The sequence below is a fragment of the Bufo gargarizans genome, chromosome 6, assembly GCF_014858855.1.
Source record: "Bufo gargarizans isolate SCDJY-AF-19 chromosome 6, ASM1485885v1, whole genome shotgun sequence".
Classification (NCBI taxonomy): domain Eukaryota; kingdom Metazoa; phylum Chordata; class Amphibia; order Anura; family Bufonidae; genus Bufo; species Bufo gargarizans.
The window spans coordinates 286356845-286377777 of record NC_058085.1 but is presented as its reverse complement, the minus strand read 5'-3'; the positions used below and the strand labels follow the sequence as shown (position 1 = coordinate 286377777).

General features: G+C 43.9%; 1 protein-coding gene across 1 annotated transcript in view; it reads right to left on the bottom strand.

Moving 5' to 3' along the window:
• NTSR1 (neurotensin receptor 1) overlaps positions 1 to 20933 on the bottom strand; it is a 200347-nt gene that overhangs the window by 49219 nt on the left and 130195 nt on the right. Inside the window, exon 2 of the mRNA XM_044299243.1 lies at positions 19529 to 19730. Coding sequence (XP_044155178.1) covers positions 19529 to 19730 — 202 coding nt within the window. The remainder of the gene's footprint in view (positions 1 to 19528; positions 19731 to 20933) is intronic.

Here is a 20933-nt window from a genome sequence, read left to right as displayed (position 1 = left end):
TTTGCGGAACTATAGATGCAGATAGCACACAGTGTGCTGCTGGCATCTTTTGCAGCTCTATTAAAATGAATGGGTCCGCACCCGTTCTGATAAACAGGACCGGCGTCATAACCCGGCATGCCCGGGCAAGTGCCGGGGCCCAATGCTCCTGGGGGGGCCCACTGAGCTGCTATGAACACTTCCATCAATACAGATGGGAGCTCTCACTGCTGTCATTTCCCTTACGCAGTACCCCTCTGGTGGGCCCTCTGAGATGCAGAGACTCAGGACACCCTCTACACAGGACACGCCCCCTCTACACAGGACACATGCTGCCTGAGGAGAGAGACCGGAGGGCTGGAGCTGTGAGTGAGTCTGCACTGTGACTGTCTCTTGTCTGTGGGACAGAAGGGGGGGACTCTTCGATCGGCTGCTGCTTCATTCTATTTAGTTGTGTTACTGTTTCATTAAGCAGTTTGTCTCCATGACACCTGTCCCCCCCACATATCCTGTCCTATCTCATCCTCATGGGGCCCCTGCTGTCTCCTTTGCTCCCACATGTATCCAGAGCTCCTGTTTCACCCTCCTATCTCCTATTGCTGCCCTGCACAGACCTCCTGCCACTACTTCTTGTATGAATCCCCTTCAGAGCCCCTTCCACCTACTTGCTGTGTCCACCCCTCCTGTCCATCCAGGGCCCCTGTCTCACTCCTCTGCCTCTCATTATGGTGGCATCTGAACAGCATTCACCATAAGGACCTTCTAACGTCACAGGGTCATGTGACTGTGCCCCTCACCCCGTACTATGCCCCTTTACACCCTGCATTGTGCCCTCTTACCACACCCTGTGCAGTGCCCATAGTCATTCCCTGTACTGTGCCCTCTTATACCCTTTTATCCAGTCACTGTATGGTGGTTTTATCATTGTATGGCGGTGTCATCACTATATGGCGGTGGTATCCAATAACTGCATGGCCATAACTGTATCCCCTTCCATGCCCACACCACTTTTTTTAGACCTGGCATGAGCGGGAAAAGATACAGATTGCGGTGCTATGGACCTTTGCGCCACAATCTGTGTCAGAAATACGCCTAATATACAAACCGGATTCCAAAAAAGTTGGGACACTAAACAAATTGTGAATAAAAACTGAATGCAATGATGTGGAGATGGCAAATGTCAATATTTTATTTGTAATAGAACGTAGATGACAGATCAAACGTTTAATCCGAGTAAATGTATCATTTTAAAGGAATAATGCATTGATTCAAATTTTCACGGTGTCAACAAATCCCTAAAAAGTTGGGACAAGTAGCAATAAGAGGCTGGAAAAAGTAAATATGAGCATAACGAAGAGCTGGAAGACCAATTAACACTAATTAGGTCAATTGGCAACATGATTGGGTATAAAAAGAGCTTCTCAGAGTGGCAGTGTCTCTCAGAAGCCAAGATGGGTAGAGGATCACCAATTCCCACAATGTTGCGCAGAAAGATAGTGGAGCAATATCAGAAAGGTGTTACCCAGCGAAAAATTGCAAAGACTTTGCATCTATCATCATCAACTGTGCATAACATCATCCGAAGATTCAGAGAATCTGGAACAATCTCTGTGCGTAAGGGTCAAGGCCGTAAAACCATACTGGATGCCCGTGATCTCCGGGCCCTTAAACGACACTGCACCACAAACAGGAATGCTACTGTAAAGGAAATCACAGAATGGGCTCAGGAATACTTCCAGAAACCATTGTCAGTGAACACAATCCACCGCGCCATCCGCCGTTGCCAGCTGAAACTCTACAGTGCAAAGAAGAAGCCATTTCTAAGCAAGATCCACAAGCTCAGGCATTTTCACTGGGCCAGGGATCATTTAAAATGGAAGACTGTTCTGTGGTCAGACGAGTCACGATTCAAAGTTCTTTTTGGAAATCTGGGACGCCATGTCATCCGGACCAAAGAGGACAAGGACAACCCAAGTTGTTATCAACGCTCAGTTCAGAAGCCTGCATCTCTGATGGTATGGGGTTGCATGAGTGCGTGTGGCATGGGCAGCTTGCATGTCTGGAAAGGCACCATCAATGCAGAAAAATATATTCAGGTTCTAGAACAACATATGCTCCCATCCAGACGTCATCTCTTTCAGGGAAGACCCTGCATTTTTCAACAAGATAATGCCAGACCACATTCTGCATCAATCACAACATCATGGCTGCGTAGGAGAAGGATCCGGGTACTGAAATGGCCAGTCTGCAGTCCAGATCTTTCACCTATAGAGAACATTTGGCGCATCATAAAGAGGTAGGTGCAACAAAGAAGGCCCAAGACGATTGAACAGTTAGAGGCCTGTATTAGACAAGAATGGGAGAGCATTCCTATTTCTAAACTTGAGAAACTGGTCTCCTCGGTCCCCAGACGTCTGTTGAGTGTTGTAAGAAGAAGGGGAGATGCCACACAGTGGTGAAAATGGCCTTGTCCCAACTTTTTGGGGATTTGCTGACACCATGAAATTCTGATTAAACATATTTTTCCCTTAAAATGGTACATTTTCTCAGTTTAAACTTTTGTTCCGTGATTTATGTTCTATTCTGAATAAAATATTAGAAGTTGGCACCTCCACATCATTGCATTCAGTTTTTATTCGCGATTTGTATAGTGTCCCAACTTTTTGGGAATCCGGTTTGTAGACGTATTTCTATATAATAAATGACCCCCTAATTGTATTATTATTCTTCGGGGGTAGGGCTAATATCTTTATAGTATAGAGATTCTAGAGTATTATACTGTGCCCTGTGTTTCCCAGTAGAAAATGATCCTTGGGAAGCACAGTCTTCATCCCTGACCACCAGGACCAGTTAGCGCTCTGTCAGTACATGGCGGCCTCCCCTCTCCGCCACGCTGCTCCGCTGTGTACTGGGGCTTATTCTGACACTAGGGCTGGGTTCACATCCCATTTGTGCCATCCATTTAATGTATACCAAAAATGTATGCGTTAACAGATGCCTCAGACTGATGCCGTACAGTGGCGTCCGTTCACCATACAGTTCCATTGTAAAAAAACATATATACGTTAACGTATGCATTTTTTACTTGACTATGCAGGATACAAAAATGTGGAGTGCTGCACATTTGTATACATCAAACCGATAGGAAAAACGTGATGTAAACACACATTGGGGGGGAGGGGGGCGTACTAAAATTTGCTGTGGGGCCCAGTCAGTTCTAGCTATATCACTGCACATCTCCTTCTCTGCTCCAGGCCTGGCTCACTGCTGCAGCGGGCCGCCGGAGAAAAGGAGCGCAGGGAGCTGCAGTTAGTGATTGACAGGACCGCCGCCTCCCCTGCAATGATAGGTATGTGAGGGGGCCACTGGGGGGTCATCACACTGTGAGGGCCCCTTACACAGTATAATGACTTCCAGTACCCCCCATTTAGTATAATGATCCCCATTGACCCTCCATTTAGCATAATGACCACCAGAGTCCCCATTAAATATAATAACCCCTCGTGCCCCCTCCATACAGTATAACCCCCAGTGTGGGGGCGACTGGGGGTCATTATTCTGAATGGAGGGTCACTGTGGGGTCATTATACTGTGAGCTCCCTTTACATAGTATAATGACCCTCAGTGTCCCCCATTTAGTATAATGATCACCAATGACCCTCCATTCAGTATAATGACCCCCAGAGCCCCCTCCATACAGTATTACCCCAGTGTGGGGGCTACTGGGGGTCATTATTCTGAATGGGGGCGACTGGGGGTTATTATTCTGAATGCAGGGCCACAGGTGGTCATTATACAGTGTGTGGGGGGGGGGATTGGGGTTCATTATACTGTGTGAAGGGCCGCTAGTAGTCATTATACTGTGTGAAGGGCCACTAGTAGTTATTATACTGTATAGGGGCCACTGGGGGTCATTATACCGTGTGGAAGCCACAGGGGGACATGTCAATGTAAAAAAATGCCTCATGGGGGCCCACTGGGATTTATCGCCCACGGCCCTGCTGCTAAATTGAGGAACGGATGTGGACCCAGAAATACGGTTGTGTGAATGGACCCTTATTCTAAAAACGTCCCATATAAAACCAGTGGAATCAATGACTAGTCGTGCTAACACTAACTTTTAGTGGACTGTTGCAATCCCCAAAACACAACTGTGCTCTGAGGGTGTCATGGCTGAAATTCAGTGAATTTAGACACATAATGATGGGATTATATTATTATAATTTTGTAAAAATAGCAATGCAATTTTGCCAGGCAAAAAAACTGTTACTAATTATTTATAAAACATATGTGCATATCAACTAAGTTATGTTGGCTGCACTGCTTTATTTTTGGTAAGTAGGGGGATTTTATAAAGTAAATATACTTTATGTTTTGTTCTCCAGTATGCAAGAAGCTCAGCAGAGAGAGATTTTATCCGGATCCCATTCAGACACCATTGCGGGGCCCTTTGTCCCTCATCACCCTGAAGGTCCCCCATCTGGCTCCTCAACCAATACCAAAACAGCCAGAAGTTTCATAGAAGATAATTTGGCTGGAGTAGATGGGACACGGAGAGCAAGTAGGAGACATCATATGGAGTTGGAGGATCATGCTGCTTAGATTGGATGAACAAATGACTAGAAATATGGCGCAGCTTTGTGCTGACATCCAGTGACTGGAGTGGGCAGGGCAGCCAAATCTCCTTACCAAATATCCTTACTGACTTTCGTCCTAACTCTGACTCAATGGATGGACCAAATGATACCTGACCATGGTTATGAGTACAAGCTAGCAGTTTTCCAAACGGTCTGGTATAACTTGCACCTTCCACAATCACTAATCTAACTCCCACCACACTCCTATCCCCCACCAAACTCCTAACACCCATTTCACTCCTACCCTCCATTAACATCCTATCCCCAAACCACATCTATTACCCCATCCCGTCTCTGTTCTCCTCTCTGGTCCCATATCCTTTTCCACTCTACAGTTAGAATTCCAACTTTGGTTACTTCTCTCCCTACTCCTTTTCATTCTTTATCTTCTCTTCCTTCTAAATCCTTAGCATACTTGCCTATGGCTCCCTCCTTCCCTACTCCCTTTAACCTTTCTCTGGATGGTCCTGCCCTTTTAGAACCCAACTCCCTCCACACACCCCCACCTCCTGCAGGTTATTTCAGACCTACGGATTCCTTCCTGACTGCTCTCCTTCTCCCCTCAGTTACATTACACACCCACTCTCTCTCGAGACTGATTCTGTGGGTTATTTGGGAATGTCATTAACCCATTTGAAAGGGCTCTGTAACTTAAAGACTAAACTCTTTATTACACAAAACAACCAAATTACATGTGAAAAGCACAATTAAGGACCTTTGCCATTTGGCTATGCGGGCTGGCAAAGTATGAACAAATATATTATAAAAACATTCATACAATTACAGGTGCATCTCAATAAACTAAAATATCATAAAAAAATATGAAACTCATATAGATTCATTACACACAGAGTGATCTATTTCAAACATGTATTTATTTTAATGTTGATGATTATGGCTTACACCTAATGAAAACCCAAAAGTCAGTAAATTAGAATATTATATAAGACCAATTAAAAAATATATATTTTTATTACAGAAATGTTGGCCTACTGAAAAGTCTGTCCAGTATATGCATTCAGTACTTGGTTGGTGCTCCTTGAATTACTTCATCAATGCAGTGTGGCATGGAGGCGATCAGCCTGAGGCACTGCTGAGGTGTTATGGAAGCCCAGGTTGCTTTGATAGCAGCCTTCAGCTTGTCTGCATTGTTGGGTTTGGTGTCTTTCATCTCCTTCTTTACAATACTCCATAGAATCTCTATGGTTTAGGTAAGGAATGTTTGCAGACTAATCAAGACAGTGATACTGTGGCTATTAAACAATCTATTGGTACTCTTGGCAGCATCTCCATAAAGCTTGACAGCAGAAGACGATGTAGATGGCTGCACTGTCTTTGGACTTAATATAACACAGTGGCCCAACACCAGCAGATGACATGGCTTACCAAACCATTACTAACTGTGGAAACTTCACGCTGGGCCTCAAGCAACTTGGATTGTGTGTCTCTCCACTCTTCCTCCAGACTAAAGTGACCTTGATTTCCAAATAAATGCTAATTTTAGTTTCCCCCTTAAAAGGACTTTGGACCATCGAACAACAGTCCAGTTCTTTTTCTCCTTCTGTTTCTGACGTCTCTGGGTCATGAGTTGCTTGACACAAGGAATGTGACTGCTGTAGCCCATGTCTTGGATATGTTTGTGAGTAGTGGATCTTGAAGCACTCACTCCAGCCACAGTCCACTTTATGTAAACCTCAACCAAATTCTCGAATGGCCTTTTCTTGACAATCACTTCAAGGCTACAGTTATCCCTGTTTATCCTTTTTTTACAAAGCTTTTTCTTTCCACTTAACTTTCCATTAATATGCTTACATACAGCACTCTATGAACAGCCAGCTTCTTTGGCAATGACCTTTTGTGTCTTACCCTTCTTGTGGAGAGTGTCAATGACTGTTTTATGGACAACTGTCAAGTCAGCAGTCTTCCCCATGAATGTGAAGCCTACTGAACCAGACTGTTGGACTATTTAAAGGCTTAGGGATCCTTTGCAGGTGTTTTGTATTGATTAACTGATTAGAGTGTGACATCATGGGTCTACAATATTGAACTTTTTCACAATATTCTAATTTTCTGATATACTGACTTTTGGGTTTTTATTAGCAGTAAGCCATAATCATCAACGTTAAAAGAAATTAGCACTTGAAGTAGATCACTCTATGTGTAATGAATCTATATAATATAGGAGTTTCACTTTTTGAATTGAATTACTGAAATAAATAAACTTTTCGATGATATTCTAATTTATTGGGATGCACCTGTAGTATATTATCAGGAAGGGCAGGACAAACAAACACCATATTAGCGTTACCTCCAGCCTGCACTACAGGATGAATAACATTGAATTGTTCAAGAAGGACAGCTCCATTTCAGCCAAGTATCTGAAGAATGTTCTGTGGAGGTGAAGCTTATATTCCCAAGAATGTGAGCTTCAGCTGCATTAAACCAGTACAGCCAGTAAAGATTACACACAGGCTTCGTAATAAATGCACAGAAATGTAACAGAAGCACAAACATGTACCATGCCATGGAACCATGCCACGTTGACCGTGATCCAGTGGGCTCATTAGGATAGCCAATAAAAACATGAGCCAATATCATAAGGAAGTGGCTTTTTTATTAATCAAATAGTAAAACCACACAGGCCTTGATAACTTGGTCCACAGCATCTGCAATGGCCATCAAAAATGGTTAAAAAAAAGAGATCCTGATATGTTTCCTATCTAGGGCTCCTAGACAGCTCGGAAATTGTGCAACATCTAAAAACTTGTCTGATATGTCTTTCCTATGTGGAGTCAGGGCCGGGCTGAAACAGAGGGGTGGATGATGATTAATAACAAACATACATATCTAAATGGCGGGGGGAGGGCTTGACTTGAGTCATCTACTGATCAGTGATCATCAGAGCATTAAAGCTGCAGGAATAAATAACATCTAAATGTCTGGTGGGGTAGATAGGGGTAGGGGGTTGAGGGCTGATGGGGGAGGGGGGGTTAGATGATCTAACCCAGCCCCCCTTCCCCCATCAGCCCTTGTCCTACCACTCCATCTACCCGTACCCCTGCAAAACTTGCTAATTTTTATTATGTCTTGTTTACAGGATTATGTTTATTTATATTAAGATTATGTGGTTATTGTCTTATATGACTTGTTTTTGCACTTAATTTCTATCTTTATATGGATCTAAAGAGGTTGTGCATTTGTTTACAGCTATAGTTAATTGGTACATTAAACTGTGCATATTTATGTGTGATGACAACAGCAAGTATTTAGTAAAGACTCCACAAGTTTGGGGGTAGGGGGCCCACTTGGGCAGCTCAGCCTCCCATGGTGGTGGACCTTGTCCCAGCCCTGTGTGCAGTGTCGGACTGAGGTACCTAGGGCCCACCAGTAAAATTTATTTTGGGGGCCCACCATACGGATACATTCAAATATAATAAATAATTTAACAAGTTTTTTTATATGAACACAGGCTGGTTGAGGTGCTGTACATTGAATATATGTATGTAGTGCAGTAAATCTAATGTGTTATGTTCAACTTGTGCAGGGGGTGGGAGACTAGGGGCCCACCTTGCCCAGGGGCCCACCGGGGGATTCCCCTGTACCCCTGTGGGCCAGTCCGAGCCTGCCTGTGTGGAGTTTATGGGTTTGGAAGAAATTCAGCCCAGATTGCCTGGCAAGTGTCCTGGACTATGTATGAAATAGTTCACTTTCCTAAGTGAAATTAATAGTGTAAGCTTGGAAGCTCTCACCCGTTGCCAGAAATAAAATTTAAAAAAAGTATATATATATATATATATATATATATATATATATATAAAACCGTCATTGAAAATACAATAGTAAATACCTGCCACAAAAACGCCATAGCGAACTGTACGCTATAGAGAAAAAAAAAACTCAGCCTTGTGATTTTCCTGGAAAGGGGGCATGGTGAGGGAAGGGAGGGCCAGTACCCCCATCCCCCCAACATTTGTCATCTTTTTTGCCAGTTTTCTGGGACTTCAGATGAAGCGCACAGACTGCTGGATGCTGCACCTAATTTATGATGTGACATCCGGCAGCACGCCTGGTTATCATAGGTTATAATAAATCTGCCCCAAAGAGTGTATGTCACAGGAGCTGAAAATGTAATCAAATATTCAAGATGTTAAAGGGATATATGTTGCTCAACTAAAAGGTTTGTGAGAAAAATGCTTACAAATACAACATGATATATACGGAATTCCTTTAAAAAAAAAACACTAGACATTTACCTTAGGCCTTAAATATACAGAGTGTTTTTTTTTCAAGAAAATGGGTCCTTAAAAAATGCAAAAAATAAATAAAATGAACTGAAACAGAACAAAGTATGCAGTACTATTCATTAAAATAACGGACACAAAACCATCAGTTCATTGTCCATTTAAAAAAATGATTTTTTTCTATTATTTTAACGGATGCATTTATGAGAGGATGAGAAAACTGTGATGAGAACTTGTTCTAAGGAACAGAGAGGGACCTATGAGAGCGATCTGGAATTTATGACCATTTACTACGTTTTAATTTTACCACTGTCAGCTGGATACGGGTCAAGTATGTGATAGAGCTGAACAGTTAATGCAAGTGCATTGTACAGTGTGTTTACGATGTACATTGTCTCCCATTCGTCCCGTGGGGTCTCCCCTCTGCCTTTCTTTATAAATCATTCAGCAATTCTGTAAAATTCCTAAAATATTTATGTGCATCTTCTCCCATCTTGCTGCATAGTCAGACAGCTCTTATTTTTTCTGATCCAGCTCCTATAGCAGGCAAGCTCTAGTTCTGTGCTGTCAGAGCAAAAATCACAGTAATCAGATGTGAAACATTTTAGGAGTGAATCGCAGACTCTGCCATAATATATTAAGCACCGTGGTCAGACTTTATTACTCTTACCTGTACTTTTGTCCTACACTGAAGGGCAGCAACACTCACTGCCTCCAGCTCAGACATCACACGCCATATAGACTCAAGGAGCCAAAATACCTGAAGACACTTGGGGTGCAGAAAAATTATATCTTGTCAACTGGAGGAAATGGCCCTGATACACTGACATTTGAGGTGACATAACAATAATAGACTGGCAATTGGGGGAGCAGAACAATGATGCTCTTGGTAGGTAAGGCAATGAAACACTGACACTTAGGATACAGGATAACTAACTACTGTGAGGGATTAGCTCTTTTTCGGGGGTCATTCTCACAATTATCTTCACAACAGCCAGATTGCAGTTCCAAATGTCAGGTTTATTTTCACAGCAACAAAACATAAATCAAACAAAACAAACACCTGCCCGTCTAGGCACTTGCTAATGCTAAAACACATGCCCTGACTCACCTAGATCGAGCGCTGTTCACATGTGGAACACAAATGCATCTTTCTCCAGCCATAGAGTCCAGGGGATCCTTCAACACCTTTTGGGGGATTGTGGCCCAGTAGTCCTCCCGACTCTGGCCTCGTGACCCTTGTTCCCAGTTGTCACGGTGTCCCCCAACGTCCCGGCTGGCACCTAGCCCCGTGGCCCCTCAGCCAGCCTGGCTGAGACCACTCGTACAGAACTGCGCGTTCACGGTGAGCCCCATTCACTTTAGTGGCAGGAGAAACTTAAAAACCTTCAGGTCATATTTTCAGCCACCAAATACTTACTAGAAGTGCACAAATAGTCCCACAACATGGACAGTGACATACCGGAGGGGGATCAATGGCAGAAATTGCCACAAAAAAAAATCTATATTTTAATCAGGGGCCATTTTTATGCGTCTTAAAGGGAAACTCTCCAAAATGTGCCCTGCTGGAGCCTAGAAATTTTTTATTTTAGACCACGGGAGAACGGGCCCCAAAAATTAGGCATTCATTGGACAGAAAAGAACAAGTGATTATGTGGCTGGAGGTATAATAGGCGGTAAGTGGATAACAATTTTACTTAGGCCAGTGAAGTACAGGCCCCAATAATTAGGCATTCACTGGACAGAAAAGATCAAGTGATAATGTGGCTGGAGGTAAATTAGCCGGTCACTGAGTAACAATTTTACTGTAGGCCAGTACAGGCCCCAAAAATTAGGCATTCACCTGACCGAAAAGAACTTGTGATGATGTGGCTGGAGATACATTAGACGGTCACAGGCTAAATTTTTTTACTATAGGCCCGTACAGGCCCCAAAACTTAGGCATTCATCTGACAGAAAAGGCCTTTTATGCCGCTTTATATACATAAGACAAGGACCATTCTTTGTTTTGGGTGGTGGCAGATATGTGTGGGCTGGCATGAGAAAATTCAATTACACGTGGTCGTCACAGGTGTTGAATTCCTCCAAGATCCATTCCTCATTTATTTTTAGAAATGTGAGGTAGTCCACACTTTCGGGAGCTAGGCGAGTGTGCTTATCGGTCACGATTCCCCCATGCTGCGCTGAACGTCCTTTCGGACAGGACACTCGATAAAGGGGCAAGCAAAGAGTTCCATGGCAAATTGTGCCAGCTCTGGCCACAGGTCAAGCCTGCACACCAAGTAGTCCAGGGGTTCCTCGCTTCTCAGAGCATCCACATCGACCGTTAACCCGATGTAGTCGGACACCTGACAGTCTAGGCGTTCCCTGAAGCTAGATCCGGAGGGCAGCTCTCAATGGGTTGGCTGCAAGAATGATCTCATATTCAAAGTTACCAAAATATCTTCAAACCACCCTCTTTTTGCAGGCACAGTAGGATTGGTACCCGCACCTGTTTCGCTGTGGGTGGAAATTCCTCTGCCTGCACCCATAACAGCAGAATGCAGCATCTCTCGCAGCAATGCCAGGAAATTCTGCATTCTGACAGCCCTCTGTGATACTGGTAACCTGTCCGCCATTTTGTGTTTGTATCGGGAGTCTAAGTACATTGCCACCCAGTACTGGTCCTTGCACTTTATGCTTTTTATACAGGGGTCCCTCTTCAAACACTGGAGCATGAAGGCCTCCATTTGCACTAATTTGGAAGCGGTGGAGCGCCCTGGCTCCTGCTCATCGCCCAGTAGAATGTCGTCCTCGGTCTCCTCCCCCCAGCCACGGACAACACCAGGGATCCCTAAAAAGTTTAAAGTCCCCTCAAAGCCTGCTCTTATTGCTCCTCCTCCCCCCAGCCACCATCCTCCTCTGACTCCTCTTCATCCTACTGATGACTTTTCTCAGATAGAATAACCCCCCATGGGAATTCATTCAGCATTGCAACTTCCTCATCTTCCAGCTCCTGCTCCTCGACGGCTTGATCAATGACACGATGCAATGCACGCTCCAGAAAGAAGGCGAAAGTTACGATGTCACTGATGGCGCCCTGGCTGCGAATGACCAGTTTGGTGATCTCACATGAGCAGCCACTGGCGCGGTGAAAAAAAAAACAAGCTCCCCAGAATCTGCCCTGCTACAGAGTTCATACAGGTAGTCGTTAATGGCACATTGCTGCTGGAGCAGCCTATCAAGCATATACAAGGTGGAGTTCCAGCTCATCGGGCTGTTACAAATCAGACGTCTGACGGGCAGGTGGTGTCGCCGCTGAATGACAGCAAGGCGAGCCATGGCCGTGTAAGATCTTCTAAAATGGCCAGAGATTTTCCTGGCCTACCGCAAGATGTCCAGGACCCGGTGTATTTGGCAACGAATCGCTGCACGACTAAGTTCAAGACGTGTGCCATGTGTAAGCCGTGTACCGGGGTGGTCTCCCCAGGATACAGCAAAGTCACGATGGCGCACACAGCAGAGCCTGCAAGTCGTGCCGTGCCGCTAAAGAGGACACACCTAGCTGGTGGCGGACACAGCAGAGCCGGCAAGTCAAATACTGCGCCACGGTCCAGTACAGTAAGGCCTAGCAAAACATATAACCCTAACTATCTGACTACTATAAGGCCTAGGCTAGTTTCTGTTACTTCAGGCGCCACACAGTAGAATACAATAAGTAACCAGGTGTACTGACCTCGTCCGTTCTGGGCCCGAGGATGAAGCTTACCCTAGATGGCCACTAACCTCTCAGCAACCGTGCGGCCTTGCTTGATAATAAGACTTCTGCCCACACGCTGTACACTGTCTTCCTGGAACAATTTCTCTTTCAAAGAGCCGGATCCAGTAAAGGGACAACAGCTAATCTCCTTCCTCTGCGTGTACATTTAATCCCGGACATCCGCAAGCCAAGATGGAATTGGATTCAGTCTCTCAAAGAACATTGCTTCCACCGTGTCAGATCAGCACTTCCTGGTTTTCAGAAGCAGCTAGCATGAGTCATCATCACCTTTGCATATGCAGATCCCAGAGTGTGCTGACTGTGCTGAAAAACAGTGGCCTCTAGTGCCCAGAATGCCAAATGACAGCTCCAATACAATTTAAACATAAACATTACACAAGCAGAATTTATCCACAATCTCACACATGCATGACACGTGTGTCATTTTTCCCTGTTTCAGCGCGCTCAGCAGATTGGCACTGTTGTCGCACACCACTTTAACAACTGTCAAATTGAGCGGGGTTATCCACTGATCGGCCTGTGACCGCAGAGCTGAAAGCAGTGCAGGACCGGTGTGGCTCTTGGCTTCCAGGCACAACAGCCTGTTGTGGAAATTTTATTATGCGGACATTTAACTTTAGGATGTGTGTGAGTTTTTATAGATCGTCATCTGTCTCCCTGTGTCGGATTTTGCCAGAGAACACTCTAGCGGAGGGTACTTTGGCTGAATCGGGACCAGTGGTAAAACAGTCAGTATGAGAACCAGTAGAATGATTTTTATTAGATACTGATCACTTTGGAGCAGTATTGAATAAGGTCCATGCTGACAGTGATGGGGGGTGGGCGGCCACCTGGCTGGTCGGGTAATGGGCATGACTCACCCTCCCTTATACAGGGATGGGGTGTGTCCATTGTCTGCCCAGCCACATTGATTGCCCCTCCCTGTCCTTTGATATGTCATCACTTCCTGTATCCTTGTCTTGGGCCAGCCCCTTTTACACCTTTTGTTAGTAAATAAAGGATGCAGACTGGGCAAGGAGGAAGTGGAGTTGCTCAGAATTCAATCAAGATGGTAACAACTGGGTCTTTCTCTGACTGCTCCTGATGGAAGGGGGATTTACCTTTTTCCTTACACAAACTTTGCAAGCTGATTACAACTATTAATTTTTCTACAACAGCCGCAGCACAGCATCTCACCTGGCACGTCAAATAGGTTCTGGGGAGCTTGGAGGTGCAGCGAAAGAGGCGGCAGCAGTGAAAAAGGAGGAGTCAGCCAAGGCGGAGGCGAAGGATGGAGTAGGAGGAGGAGAAGAAGAGGCAGGCCTGCATGCAATCCGTGGCGGTAACACCAAATCCACACGGGAGCCACGGGTTACATGCTAGATGGCCGTCAGAAGGTTCACTCAGTGGGCAGTAAAAGTTATGTACCTTCCCTGCCCGTGTTTGCTAGACCACGTGTTTCTGGTCAGATGTATCTTGCCACCGACACTGTATGCCAGACATAAATTTAATTGCTGCTGAATGTGGCCATATAGCTCTGGGATTCCCTTCTAAGAAAAATATTACCTTTTCTTAAGGCCTCAGAGTCCACCAATTTATATGGCAGTAGTTGGCGGGCTTGCAGTTCCGACAAGCCAGCGGTCAGCCGTTTGGCAAGAGGGTTATCTGGCGTCATCAACTTTTTACGCTCGAACATTTGGGCCACGGAAGCCTGCCTTCTGCCAGATGAATGCGACAACGGCACAGTGGAAGGTGGAGGACAAATGGGAGGAGAGAAGAGAAGAAGAAGAGGCAGGACGTGGAGCGCCGGGAGTGTGGCTTTGTAGGTTCTGACAGCGTTGCTCCCACTGGGCTCGGTGATGGGAGGCCAGGTGCCTTCTTAAGGCGGTTGTCCCTAGGTGAGTGTTGGGCTTACCGCGACTTATGCGTTGACAGCACAGGCTACCTCCTCCATCTAATGCCAAGAATGGCTACGCATCGGTAAGGTCTGGGAATGGATGGGAAAATAATTCCTCTGACTTGAGTGGAGGGGCTATGGTGGTGGGGGTAGTAGTGTCTTTGGGGGTGCAGACAGCAGAGAGTGAGGAGGGTGCTGATACAGGGCATGAGGAAGGTGCAGAAGCGGAAGGCTGAGTGAGCCACTCAACCAACTCTGGTGCGTCCTTGGATGTAATCGCACGCACCTTCTCCAACTTCCCACTTAGGCTCTGGCCTGGTGCACCTGCCCGACCCCTACCACGCCTGTGGAATGGCCTGCCTCTTCCTCTGCCTGTCATTTTCAAAATGACCCTGTGCCCTAGAGAAGAGCAGTATTTGTGGAAGCAGGTATATCTCAGGCTTCAATCATTATTTGGTGGAAGCCGGTATATTGCACCCCTTATTCAGTATTTTGTGGAAGCAGGCATATAGAACCTCTTAATTAGTATTTTGTAGAAGAGGGTATATCGCACCCCATAATCAGTATTTTGTGGAAACAGATATATAGAACACCTGAATCAATATTTGGTGGAAGCAGGTATATCGCAACCCCTCATTCAGTATTTTGTGGTAGCAGGTATATAGAACCTCTGAATTCGTATTTTGTAGAAGCAGGTATATCGCACCCCTCAATCAGTATTTTGTGGAAACAAGGTATATCAAACCCCTCAATCAGTATTTTGTGGAAGCAGGTATATCAAACACCTCAATCAGTATTTCATGGAAGCAGGTATATCAAACCCCTCAATCAGTATTTTGTGGAAGCAGGTATATCGCACCCCTCAATCAGTATTTTGTGGAAGCCGGTGTATCGCAGGCCTCAATCAATATTTGGTGGAAGCAGGTATATCGCACCCCTCAATCAGTATTTTGTGGAAGCAGATATATAGAATCCCTTAAACAGTATTTTGTAGAAGCAGGTATATCGCACCCCTCAATCAGTATTTTGTGGAAATAGGTATATAGAACCCCTGAATCAATATTTGGTGGAAGCAGGTATATCGCACCCCTCAACCAGTATTTTGTGGAAGCAGGTATACACCGGTTGCAATTATTATTCCAATAGCGCTTGTCCCTCTATATAGCTGCGGTATCGCAGCAGAACCGCACACAACTGCTGCACAATACAAATGCACTATAATATACTTTCTATGTTAGAAAGTATACTATAAGTATATCACACCCCTCAGTATATCACACCTATCGATAGCAAACCTATACCAGTCCTTTAAAAGACTTTTGTGGCCCTATTAGCTAGCGTATGGTGTCCCTAACAGTCTATCCCTGCTCCACAAAGCAACCTCTCCCTACACTGGCAAAACACAGAATGTAAAATGGCTGCCAGATCGTGTTCTGTTATAGGGTGGGGATGTGTCCATGTGCTGAAACGTTTCAATTGGCTGTCCTGTCCCACCTGACGCAATTTTAAAAGAATATGGTGCATGCCAACATCGCCATATGTTTGCATGTTCGGCAAATCGCGAACGAGAAAAGTTTGCAGAGAAACGACCGCCGGGCGAACCGGAAGGCCATCTCTTATTGTGGCACCTGGTGCTGCCTCAGACCTGATGACTGATGGGGAAGACATGGAAACTCCTGCCATAAATCTCCCCTAGCAGCTATGAGGCCTGTCAGTTTAGTGGCCGTGTCAGGTTACTGCAGCTTAGCTCCTATTCACGTCAATGGGAAATGTGATGGGGTAACCCAGCAGGGCCACTACACTTTGAAAGGAGCTGCACTTCCTGTTCCATTCAAAGTGCTAGTTCAGCTTCAGAGGCTGTAGGGAACAGCTGATCAGTTGGGACACATGGTGATGGACCCTTACCGATCAGATATTAATAACCTATCCTGAGGAGCCTGAAAAACCTCTCTAACTACAGTATACTCTAGTCTGGTCTGCAGTCTCCTCACGTTCCACCAACAACCTGTAACTTATATTAACTGCAAAGACTCCTGGAAGACATGTTCTATTACTGCATTATCTAATATACTCTATTGTGACGGGAGCGTTTGTATAAATTGAGAAGTACGTGATGATTATAGTCTCCTAATGGAAACAATTTGCAGCATTTGCTAATAGACTCCACTCCATCAGTAATCCGCTCTGTTGGAGCAGGCTTGTGTGTGGAACTGTTTAAAGCGATGGCATTTGTAGTCATTAAAGAGAACAAAGCTGAAGTCTGTTATGCGGCACAATGCAGAATTAATGAGCACTGGGCCTGGGATTCTCACTGTCAGATGACAAATGTATTTGTCTTCTGTTTGTTTACAGATTTTTTTTTTTATAATAAAATGATTTTGCCACATTGTTTCTCAACATACCTCCAGGCTACGGGTGTTAATTTTCAAAGCAATAAGAAATTATTGAGTTTATTTAATTCTCCCCTCGAGATCTCGACTCTGCTTTAAATTACAATTTTCTGTTATGAATGAGAATTTCTAATTATTGGATTTGTGTTCATTTGGGTTTGGGATAGAAGTAGATGAGAAGATCATCTCATCATCAGATTCAAATCTAATCAAGGGAAAGGAGTTTGAAGGATCTACCTATGCTAGTATGGTTTACTTTATTATTCTATAGTATACTATACTAATAGTATGAAGGGTGTGAAAACTATTACAGCTTTCTTTTTTTGTTCCTATGCATCTAAAATACAAGATGGATCTAATTTGCAAATAGCAACAGCTAAAAAGCTGTAATATTGTTTTATTGAATTGTGCTTAAAGGGGTTCTCTGGTAATAATGACATTTTATTAAGTGTCTACAGCCTGCCTCAATAAGCTAAGGAATTATACTAACCTTCTCCCTGCCTCTCCATGTTCTGGTCCCTGGACTATTTACATCAGGCACTGCATGGGCATGGTCACATGCTCCACTACAGTCAATGATTAGCTTCAGCAGTGACGTGGCCAGTGGTCACGTCAATGCTGAAGCCAGTAATTGGCTGCAGCAGAACTTAAGTGGGAGTTTGGACTAGTGTTGGGCAAGCATGCTTAGCAAGCATTGCTATGCTCGGCCGAATATTGCGTGTGCTCGAGCACGATGCTCGAGTCAGTGTATTTAAATCTAATTTAGCTTCTATTTCTGAAAAGTTTCTGGTGGGATTTGAACTCACAACCTTCTACATTACAGCCAAGAATGTTAACCACTACACTAAAGAGCTACTTTAAAAACAAGTACAAATAAATAAAAAATATGAGACTTTTGCTGTATAGGAATACTTACTAGTAGTAAGCATTCCTATACAGCAGACGTCTCTTTTTTTTTTTTTTTTAAAAGGAACTGGCCATGCAGCTCTATAGTGTAATGGTTAATATTCTTGGCTGTAATGTAGAAGGTTGTGAGTTCGAATCCTGTCACAAACTTTTTAGTAATAGAGACTAAATTAGATTTAAATACACTGGGTGTCCCCAAGTACTGACTCCATATATGGACATAGCTATATATGGAGTCATTGCAGGGACTCCTAAGCCGAACTAAAGTCCCGACACCCTCCCCTCTTCAGAGCAGGGGTGCCTGTTTTAATGCTCGGGTTCTCCCATAGACTTCCATTGTGCTTGGGTGCTCTTCCCCAGCATCGGGAAGTGTTCTACTCGAGCACTAGAGCACACAAGCACTTTGGTTCTCCACCAATACTAGTTTGAACATAGTTACATGGTCCGATAATCATGGCAGTGACTGAGATCATTGCCCACTTGTTCAGCTGCATTTATATGCAGCAATCATCCCCTCTGTATAGGGATGAATGATCGTTACTGTGATTTCTCCACCAGATAAAGATATATTTTTCGTATGCAGCACATCTCTGGCAGGTTGCTGCCTGTAGGAAAATGAGGTCTCATTCCAGAGTAGGCATTGTTGTCCTAGTCAGCCATCTTATATCTCAACCTCAAGGAACTTAGCGAGAAATAACTTGCTTATTAGCTTATCAATTCTTAGATGTTGTGTTCTTGATAGAAAATTAAACTTTCAAGTAATCAATGGTAAGATAAGTCTTCTAATAGAAATAGCCAAGTGGTAATGTAGACCTACTGAAAAGCAAGATGCTCTCTAGACCCTATTACACGGACAGATTGTTGTTAAGATGATTGCTAATAAGTGTTCCTATGACTGCTCGATTAACTGATGAACACTCGTTCCTTGGGTACTCAGGATATTTTAACATGTTAAAAATCTTGGTTTGGCGGTGGCAGATTGCACCATGTAATAGGCGCTCCGTTGCCAGCAACCAAGGATGCATTAGCGATCGCTCGTCTCTATACTGAGGAGGAGATTGCTGCATGTTATAGTAGAGGCTCTTACCTTAGCGAGCAGGCGATTGACAGGTGGGAACACTTCCCTCCGGACAATCATCTCTTCTATCTGCTCGTGTAACAGGACCCTAAGTCGTGGCTTCCAGTGATAGATTCATGTACTCAAGTAACCTATCCTATGATCTGCTTTGCTGCTTGTCTCAAATAACATAACTATCTTTCCACAAAGAATTGTTTCAAGAGTCTATTTCAACACTACTCACAAACAACTATTTTAGGTATTTTTTTTAGCCCCAAAAAGTACAATGTGATATTATAAAATGCCCTCTAAACTGTATATAGCCTTTTCTCCCACAGTTTTGTTTAGGCAGCTCCTATATACTTATGGTTGCAGACTACAAACAAACCCTATGTAGTCTGATCCCTCAGTCATGTGTAAGGGTAGTTTTCACATTTATGAACAAGTTAAGCACGAGAAATGGACCAAAACAGTACACCCTGCGATTTTCCCTGCACAGACATGTGAATTGGCCCTCTGACATTATGCCGTCAAACACCCCTATGAGCCATGTCAGCACCATAGGTTTCAAATGTTTTTGTTCTCTGATAGCAAAAAGATATTTAGAAAATTCTGACAAATTCAAGTACAAAGTGGGCATAAAAAGAAAAACTTTTGGGGCAAAACAAAACAAAGTACATACGTAGAACTCGGACACCGTGATTTAGAGACTGGATGCGGCTGGGTTCCATGGACATGCTGAGAACGGTCTGCTGGCCACCGATGGTGCACACCTGGTTTTCCTGGTGAGCCTGCTTCACCATTATAATGAGTTGGTTGGCTATGATAGTGTTCAGGACGGAGATAACAACCATTGGAAACACGAAGGAGAGGAAGGTGTTGACCTAGAAGAAAGCAGTAAGACTACAATGAGACTACAAGAAGTTCAGAAAGAGAAATGAACCAATCATAGGGTATCTCAGCCCACCATAGTACAGGTTTCTGAATACCACTCCCAACATCCACAAGGTGAGTTATCAGTTTCATATCCCCAACCAGACTAAGGCAAGAAGATGTTGAAGTAAATTAAATAACAAATGGTGACATTATTATAAATTCCAGTGGTTGGAAATGGAACGGAGTTGCTAATATGAAAATAATATAACAAGTAAAGGGAGATGAATGGCCGATATTTCTGCGGGATCCAGTTAATTAAGTGAAAAATGTGTGCACAATCCATCATAGGACTTAGGTTTATGGCTCTCAGGTCATTAGCAGGCCAGACGAGAGTGCTGCTGCTCCAAGAGAGACTCCACTTTACTGCTAATTGCTGCAAGGTTAATTGGTTTATATAAATGTTAATTAAATATTATGGAGATTTGGCTCGTGCTTGTCCTAAATGACAATATAAAGAAGTGGTGGAAGGAAGGGTGGGGTGACAGGGCAGCAGCCATGGCAATTTTACTGGATACAGGTGAAACTCGAAAAATTAGACTATCGTGCAAAAGTCCATTTATTTCAGTAATGCAAATTAAAAGGAATTGCATTAATGCAGCTTAAAATTAGAATTAGAATATATAATCTATACCCCCTGAGCAAAGGGTACCTGAGATTGTGACTTTGGGGTTTCATAAGCTATAAGCCATAATCATCCAAATTATAACAAATAAAGGCTTGAAATATCTCGCTTTGCATGTAATGAGTCTATCGCATATGTTAGTTTCACCTTTTAAGTTGCATTACTGAAATAAATGAACTTTCAAATTTTTTGAGTTTCACCTGTAAGTAACCCAAGAGGAGAAGCGTGAAGCTACTAATTCAAAATCTAGCTTTCTTTACCACCAGACTGACATTGATGCAACATCTGTATCATTTGGTTCAGGGACACTGTCAGCAAAAACAAAGGCCCACAAGGCTTAAGGAAGGGCCACTACCAATTGGGGTAAATTTGGTCTAGGTTTGTGAAGCCAGGTGTGAAGTAGACAGGAGCCCATTATGACTCAGTCACCCAAGGACACATATAAACAGTCTAGTGGTGTCTAGTATCTAGTGTTAGAATATTACTCATGCTTCTGAACAATATCAGACGCAACCAGAATGCTCAAGGA